This window comes from Pelecanus crispus, chromosome 10 (assembly GCF_030463565.1).
Source record: "Pelecanus crispus isolate bPelCri1 chromosome 10, bPelCri1.pri, whole genome shotgun sequence".
NCBI lineage: Eukaryota > Metazoa > Chordata > Aves > Pelecaniformes > Pelecanidae > Pelecanus > Pelecanus crispus.
This window is the reverse complement of record NC_134652.1, coordinates 12502609-12511282: the sequence shown is the minus strand read 5'-3', so window position 1 is coordinate 12511282 and position 8674 is coordinate 12502609. Positions and strand designations below refer to the sequence as shown.

At 59.9% G+C, this 8674-nt stretch overlaps 1 protein-coding gene across 1 annotated transcript in view; it reads left to right on the top strand.

The window, feature by feature from the left end:
* The first annotated feature begins 3219 nt into the window (after positions 1 to 3219).
* Positions 3220 to 8674, top strand: part of MXI1 (MAX interactor 1, dimerization protein) — a 59137-nt gene continuing 53682 nt past the window's right edge. Inside the window, exon 1 of the mRNA XM_075717715.1 lies at positions 3220 to 3403. Coding sequence (XP_075573830.1) covers positions 3220 to 3403 — 184 coding nt within the window. The remainder of the gene's footprint in view (positions 3404 to 8674) is intronic.

Below are 8674 nucleotides of genomic sequence, written 5' to 3'. Positions count from 1 at the left end.
GTTCCTGCACCTCCTGGCATCACCAGCGGGCGAGAGCCTGAGCTCTGCCTTGCCCCGAGTACAAACATCATGGGACAAGGACCGTCCCCATCGGAGGTGTCCAGGCGCAGCCTCCAACACTTTTCCACCAAGGACCCAGCCGTGCTGCCAGGATTCAGATGGGAGCTGTGATTTGGGGCTGCTACAGCAAAGCACGAGGACAGCCAGGCCAATTCAGTGTCCTGCCACTGGCGGACAAGGATGGCCGCCCAGCAAAAAAACATTAGAAGAAACAGAGCATCAAAGGATCTGGGGCACGGTCCCCTGCCGGACAGGAGCTCTGGGGCTGGTAGCTGGGGCCCAAAGCTGGGCCAGACCCACCACGGTTCTCAGGGGCGTCTGGGACATCCTGCAGCCTGGCCAGCCAGGGCAGAGCTGCTGGAACCCTGCCAGGGCAAGCTGTTTGGGGAGACTTATAATTCAGATCACTTTTCTCTGTGGAAGTAACTTTAAAGAAAAAAATATCTCAGAATTAAGGTAGAAGGGAAAGGAATCAAAATTATGATTATTCCGGCTTCAAACCCTGGGGATGTCACACTGAGAAAAGCAGTACCCGCTACCGACGGCTGAATCAGCACCGATTCCCACAAAGCATTCCAAAAATCCCAGAAGGGTTGCACAGGTGCCTGAGGAGGATCAAGAAATGCAGTAGGTACCAGGATGCTGCCATTAGGCACAGGATCTACAGTATGAACTCCAGATGACCATACGCATCCTCGTCTTCTTCTGGGAGAGGGGCCAAGATTTTTAAATCATGTGATTTTTAAGCAATCTGTCTGACTCTGCTGCCTTTGATGTGTTTTTGGTAACGACTTCTCTTACGTTAAGCTAAGGTCAGGGAAAGTCTTCTCCCTGGTGGTAAGCAGGCAGAAAGATGCCCTCAGCGCTGCGCCGAGCTGGGCACTTGCTTGCGGGGCTCCTGGTTAAAGCAGAGCCGCGTCCCCAGCTTGGGCTCTGTGCAATTAGAAAGCCGGAGACTTTCTGCCTGATATTTTAATGGGAGCGTTTGCCGGTGCACATTTATAAAGCAGGAATCGTGTCTTGTCTCAGCTAGTTAGTGGAGTTAATAAAAGCCAAGTACATTTTGAGTCCTTTGCTTGCCTGGATGTACTTTATGGCTCAGCCTGGCTCCCACCTCCACCCCCTGCTCTGGTCAGCCCCTGCTCTTCCAGCCGAAATCCTGCTCTTGCGCCCGGCCAGACGCCCGCAGGTGCTGAGCATGCCCCAGCCCGGCAGCCTGCTCCGCTCCTGGCACACCGGGCTCTCACCTCTGCCTTCCCCACTCTTCTCCAGGCCATGTCTGAATCCAGCGGATGCTTCATGCCTCCCTGTTTCCTAATTTTCTGGGGACTTCCCATCTCCGGGCACTGCCGGCCCATCCTGTGCCATCCATCAGCCCATCTCAGGTGGTAGCAGGGGCACTCTGCCCAACGCGGTGACGGGACAAGTCCTGGCACCTTTGACGCTGCAGCAGCTTGGGAAGAACGAGTCGGCCACGTGGTGCTGCTGGCACGGAGGAGCCACAGGGCCACGGGGGAGGCTGGGCTGAGCCGCCCGGAGAGCCAGCCCTGCTCCGACATGTGCCTCGGGAAGGGCGTGTGACCTGTGAAATCCCGCAGCCATGCTTCCCAAAAATAGCCTGCTGGCCCCCAGCAATTGGGAGCCGGAGGGACTCATTGCATGCGCTGCCGTCTGGGGCATCGTCCCCTCTCGGGTGATTCAGGTCCCCATGACACTGCGGGCTCCAGGTACCAATTAACACTTACTAATATGGCATCTTTTTAAACGCCACCGCGACCTCTCTTCCCTCCTTACCTCCAGCCAGCGCTGGCCCCGGCGAGGCCGGTGAGCCTGGCGAGGCCTGCGGAGCCCCACGGCAGCCGGGCACTCGCAGGTCCCCGCGCCCCAGCACCCTCCGGGGCGATGCTTCACCCCGGCTGCTCCCGCAGGGCTCCTCGGCGGATCCGGGCCAACCCGACCAGCCGGGCAGGAGCGGGGTTTCGCGCTGCTTGGCACAGCGCCGCGGCTCAGGCGTTGCCACCACGGGTGGAAGCGGAGCCGGGAGGGTGTCGGGGGGCACCTGCGGCCAGCCCAGTGCCAGCGGGGTCCCCTCCTGCTGCCTGCTCCAAACTCACGGAGCCGGGATGGCAGACGGGCTGTGGAAGTGCGAAGGCTCACACGCCTCCACCTCCTCCTCCTCAGTCCAGGTCAGGTCCTGCGCTCTCTCCCCGGGGCGCAGGCACTCGTTTTCCACCTGCCCGGCCACAAAACAAGGGGAAAAAGCGGATACGGTGTGCCACGGTGTGCCACAGTGTGCCTGGCGTGCCACGGTGTGCCACGGTGTGCCCGGCCCTGACCCCGGGTCTGCGGGGACGGAGGAGGGCACGGGGGCTGGGGGAGGCTGGCGCGTCCCCTGCCCGCTCGCCAGCTTCGGTTTGCTTTGGAGAAAACGCGGTTCTTGGCTGCTCTTGGAGCCTGCCCGCTCGCCAGCTTCGGTTTGCTTTGGAGAAAACGCGGTTCTTGGCTGCTCTTGGAGCCTGCCCGCTCGCCAGCTTCGGTTTGCTTTGGAGAAAACGCGGTTCTTGGCTGCTCTTGGAGCCTGCCCGCAGAGCGAGCTTTCTGCGGGGCACCGCTCGACAAGGAGAAGGAACGCGGTGCTAAACCGCCGGTGCTTGCAGCCGGGGGCCCGCAGGAGCTGGGGGCTGCCCCTCCGGGTCCCGGAGCAGGGAAGGACCCCCGGGCAGCGACGGGAGGCGATACGGGGTGACAAGGGGCCCCGCGGGCCCGGCCGTGCCTGCGTGTGCTGGGTGCGGGTGCAGCGGGGCCCCCACCGCCGCTGCCACAGCCCCCCCGCCCTCCCCGTTTCCAGGGGGTCGTTTGCCGCCGGGGGGGTGCAGGACATCCCGGGGCTGCCGGTGGGCGACCCGCCGGTGCCCCCCCCGCCCCCGGCACGGGCCCCGCCGGCCGCTCCCCCCCGCCCGGCGCGCCCAGCGCCGCGCAGCCGCCGGCGCTCGCACTCCGCAGGCGCGGCCGGGCCGGGCCGCCCCGCCGGGGCGCGGGGGGGGCGGGACGGCGGCGGCGGCGGCAGCGCTAGGACCGCGGCGGCCGCCGGGCTCGCCGGCAGACGGACGGACGGACGGACCGGCAGCGCCGCAGCGGGAGGCGGCGGCGCGGCGGGGCATGGGGAAGCGCGGGCGGCCGCGGAGGGAGCCGCGGGGCGCGGGGGCGGCCGGCGGGGCCCGGTGCCCCCTCGGGGACATCTGCAACACGGGCCCCGCGGCGGGCATGGACACCTTCCTGTACAACGTGCAGGTGCTGCTGGAGGCCGCCAGCTACCTGGAGCGCATCGAGAAGGAGAATAAAAGTAAGTGCGGGCTTGTGGCCGCGCGTGTGCGTGACCGCCGGGGGGGGGGAGGGGCGACGAGGGGGGAAAAATAACAGCCCAAACTTTTGGCTGGCTGCAGGGGCCGCGGCCGCAGTGACAAAGAGCGCCGGGGCCGGCTCCCCCCCGCCCGCCGCGGCGGAGGCACGCGTGGGACACCCCCCTCCGCGCCCGCGGAGGCTGGGGCCCGGGGGGGGGAAAGTTTGGGATGGGGAGCGGAGCGGGACGGCGGGGGGGGGGGGGGGGGGGCGCATCTCCGCCTCCCGGGGAGGGCGGGGCGGGGGGCACGGAGAGGGGCCGGGGGGCCCCGCGCGGAGCCGGAGCCGGTGGCGGAGCCGGAGCGGCGGGGGAGGAGGCGGTGACACGTCCCTGCTCCCCCCGCCGGGGCATGGGCAGAGTCACGTAGGCAAGCGGCAGCGCTCGCCAGGTAGCCGGCGGGGAGGGCAGGGCCGGGCAGGGCGAGCGCCCGGTGCGGAGCGGCGGCCCGCCGCGCCGCCGGCCCCCAGCTCCGCGGGCGCGGAGGGTGCGCGGAGCCTCGCGCCTGCAGCCCGCGCCGTTCCGCTGCGGAGGGCGCCGCCGAGCGGGGCGCGGGGCGGCGGCACCGCGGGGCCCGGCGCGATGGGAACAAAGGGGCCGCCGTGCCCCCCCGCCCCGGCGCTGCGCGCCCGCGGAGCCCCACGCGCGGAGCGGACACCCGCGGCCCCGCGGCGCTGCGCCCGCCGGCGCCCCGCCCCCGCGGCCACATGGTTCGCACATGGAGGCAGCGCGCCGCGCTGATTGGCGGCGGCCTCCCGGGGGGCGGGGCGGCGCGGCGCGCTCCGCCAATGCGCGGCGCCGGGGTCCCCCCGAGTGACGTCACGCGTTGCCGAGCGGGCGCGGAGCGGCGCGGGGGGGCGGCGCGGGGCCGCCGAGCCCCGGGTGTCGGAGGCGGGGGCGCGGGGGGCGCGGGGGGCGCGGGGGGGCCCAGCTCCCCCCCGGCGCTTGGCCCTCCTCCTCCGGCCTCTCTGCTAGTCTCTTCGTCTCTCTTTCCATTTCTTTTCCGTTTCTTTCTTTATTTCCTTCTCTCCCCTTTTATTTTTCCTCTTTCCTCCGCAGTTTCCTTCCCCCCCCCTCTCTTTTTTTTCCCTCCTCTTCATGGAGCGCGTGCCGCGTTCTCCTTTCCGCGTAACTTCACAAAGGGATCCGCGAGCCCCCGCCGCGCCTCCCCGTGGCGCCGTCGCCCTCCCCTCGCCGCTGGGTCCCCCGCCCCGCGGGTGCCGGCACAGGGCGCCCCGGCTGCGCGGGAGGCGCTGCCCGCGGGTGGGTGCCGGGGGGGGCGGTCCCGCTGCGGGGGGGCTGCTCTGCCGCTGCGGCCGTGGCGGTGGTGGGCCCAAAGCCCTTGCTCTCCGCTCGCCCGGAACAAATCCAGGCTGTTTTTCTCTTTTCGAAAGTTGAATTAATGTTGGGGTGGCTTTGGGTTTTGGGGTTCCCCCCCCCCTCCCCCGTGCTAATTGTTTCGTAATGAACCTGCAAAGCCGTGCGTCTGAGGAGCCACGCACCGCGGCCGCGAGCGCAATGACAGGAGTCACAGCAAAACCCGGGCTTGCGTGCGACAGCAGCAGCGCCGCTGCTTTGGAGATCAAGTGCGAGACCACTGGTTTGCTTTTGTTTTTCCTTTAAGAGTGTTCTTGTCTTGAAGGGGAACTGTCAAAACCACGGTTTTTCTCAGGGTGGGGGGAAGAGCGGAATTTTTCTTGCCCTCTAGGTGGATAATTTCTGATCTTTTATGCGCTCCATTTAGAAATGCATCATTTTGCGCGTTTCCTTGTTTGGAACTGGAAAACGGGCTGACCAGTGTAACTTGCTGGCTCTCCTGCGTGGGCAGGACAGCAGGTTACAAGGTTTTTTTATTGCTAAATTTTGAAAAGAGGTGTTTGCATCCAAACAACTCCATTCCCGAGCACTTGTTTTCACTGAGGCTTTCACTAACAATCATCGTGGTCACAGTACTAAAAATCCTCACTTTTATTAGGCAATTCTGCAAAACCTTTCAGTATTTTAATTTGCAATCAGGACATTTTAGGTTGAAAAGTCCCATTTAACCAAAGGCTCAACTATTGAACGTGCTGTTCAGAACGTGACCGTCGTAAACCAGGCGGCTTTTACATGTTGCTCCCAAACAAAGAAAAACGCTGCTGGGATTGGAAAACAATCTCCAAGCATTGCGGGCTCTATCTAAACTGAGGAATAGCTGCAGAAGCGGGAGGGTTATATTGTTACGTACATACATAGTCTTACCGGGAAGAGATTTGCGTGCGGACCGCAGGTTATTGCGCCGAGAGGATACTATGCCCTTTCGTCTGCCAGCGCAGGAGCGATTGCTCGGTGCACGCCATGCTGGCGGCCTGGCAGAGACGTTGGTAATGGCTGGGCACTCCTCGTTACAGTCTCCAACCTGGCAATTAGCAGTAACAGGGGAGACCAGCGCAAAAAAGTGTGGTGATGGAGGCTGCGGCCAAACTCGGTCGCAGGCAGGCTTGGCGCTCGCCTGCTTCCTGCAGGATGCCCAGGCATCTGACCGCGGTGTTACGCAGGGCCGTAACGAGTTATTTTGGTGTTACTCCCATCAGGAAGGTGGCTGAGTCACAGCCCTGTTGTGCTAGGTGCTGTACACGTAGGAGAATGACAGTGCCCTGCCCCAAGGAAACGCAGTCTTAAAAAAACAGAGGTAACAGGTTTGTCTCCTCCTGGCCAGGATGGGTGATGGGGACAGGGCTGGGTGAAGCTCCAAGGTGCTGGCTGGGGTCAGCATCACAGCTGTGTGGAAGCTGAAGGGCTTCGGGAGCCAAAGGCAGGAATTTAAGGAAGGGCTATTATGGCTGGGGGAGCTCAAGTGGTTTTCCTAGTAGTTTTACGCAGTTTCTGATAAACCACAGTCAGTGTCAGCATTCGTTCTTCCGAGGCCTTGGTGGCCGTACTTTAAAACAAAACACTGTCCCAAGCAGCAGTGGATGCTATTTGATGGAGGAGCCCCCTGAGAGGTGGAGGCGACCCTGTCTCGTGTGGGTCCAAACTCTTGGATATCCCAGAGCGTACATGTCACATATGCTGGTAGTAGAGGAGCATCTACGAGGCCCTTTTCAGCCCCCAAAACACACCGGTTTCCCACCTCTGCCTGCAGGTCAGTGGTGCGAGGTGGGCGGCGGAGCCTTCCATGTCTAGGGCAGGACTGTCAGTTAAGGCAGGAGTTTCCTAGCCGCTTGGTGCCCGGGGAGAAATAAGGAGATGGTTTTTAACATTTATGGGTTCCCCATCCCACCGTCGTGGTCGTGAATAATAGCAGAGGGGCCATGGGTTGGCTGGATGGTGTGGAAACAGAAGCACCAGGCTGAGCCATGGGGCAGCGTAGGATGTACCATCAGGACTATGGCAGTGGGAGACCACGCTTCAGCAGTGCCCTTTCAGCACCTCTGCCCAGCAGTGAAACCACCCTTTTAGTATTCACTCACCTTTAAAAAAAATTGGAATAAAATTTATCTGTATTACAGTACGGTGACTGGGGAAGCTAGAGTCCTGTTGTCAGACTGCTTGGGTAAACTGGAGTATTTCAGCTACCGAAATATAACTGAATTATTTTTCCACTTGAGCCTCTGGAAATGAGTAACAGTGCTGCGTGCCTGCTTGCTGCAGTTCTCATGGCGAGACCACAAAACCCAGTCCCAACACACCTTGCTAACTGACATGTACAGGTTTCCAAATGACCTGTTTCTAGAAATTTAAGCTTGGTATCTAAGGAATAGAAATGTCACACGAAAAAAATTACAGTGGCTGTTTTCAAAAATGAAAGTTGTGCTGAGGGCAGCTCTGTTGGTGTATCTGTAACCTCTGCAAATGCCACTTCATGAATAAGCATGGCTGGAAATCTGTAGCAGCTGAAATGCCAGAGTTTGGAAGATGTTGTTAGAGGGACCTGGAATAAACTCAGCTGAGGTTTAGTATGTGCCAAGCATCCCCTTTGTGTGCGTGGACTCACACTTTGTCAGTAGGAGTTGCATAAACACGTGATGAATTCTTCGGATATGATGACTTATCTGTAATAGACATGGTATGTAATACATACTGATCTCACTACAGATACAGACCCATGTTGCCATATCCTCTTCTAAAAGCATGAAGGCAAGCAAGCCACTGTAACAGCGGTGTCCTTATTCACAAGTCTAGTAGAGGTGTGCACGCATGGGACGGCGGACTTTGGCCCCTCACAGAAGACAGCTGGATCTTCTTCAAGTGCTGGCTATGTTTATTGACCTTCTGACCAGGAATAACAAACGGGTGACCTTAGATGTGTCTTTGCTCCTGAATAATCCTCTCTGAAGGAGAGGAAACCTGAGCCTCGAGGGTGAGTCAACAGTATCTTCATCATGTGGCTTCTTCCATTGTTTATGCGCTGTTTGGGGTCTTTTTTTGACAAGCCAAAGTAAAGATGTATCAGAAACCTATAATTAGCGGAGGGCAGAAGGAGACAAGACCGCCTTCAGTCTGTGCACAGAGCTGTCATGGAATCAATGAGAGCTGAACATGTGGCTCAAGGTCAGTATAGATGGTCTTGGATCTTGTGGTGATGTGATATATGGAGCAGTTCAGGGCTCCTTTATTTATATATTTTTCATCCAGCTCACAATAAACCCATTTCATTCCTCCTGGTTCATGACCTGGCCACAGTGATTCATGTGTTAGCCACTTCCAGGTTGGGTTATTTTGACTCACGCTGTTTGGACCTCAGCATAAAATTCAGAAGGAAGCCACAGCAGGAGAAATGATAGGGCAGAGGTAAAACCATGGGACTGTGCCAGAAGTGCTGCTGAGAACCGATCACATTCTTTGTCAGCAGAGCATCCCGAGAGCTGGCAGAGAAGCACCTTCTGCTGTTGGCTGGAGAATCCCACCGTCGTCTTATTTAGCTGAGGGACCCCACCCTGCGTATGATGTATTTTTTTCTCCTGGGAGGTCCTCTTAATTTTGCAGCAGGGTCAGTCAAGTGACTTGACCAAAGTCCCAGAATAAGTCACTGACTCAGAATAAAGTGGGGCACGGCGCAGGTCTCAAAACAGAGCAACGCGTCTCCCAGAGGAAAGGAGCAAGTAGCCTGAAGAGCCAGCTGGTGCACCTGTGGCTTTTGCCTTATTGATTGGCGGAGCTTGGTCTTTGAATCAGAGTGAGGTATACAGCATGTGCTTTATTCCTGTTCAAACTCTTGGATATCCAGGTGGTTTG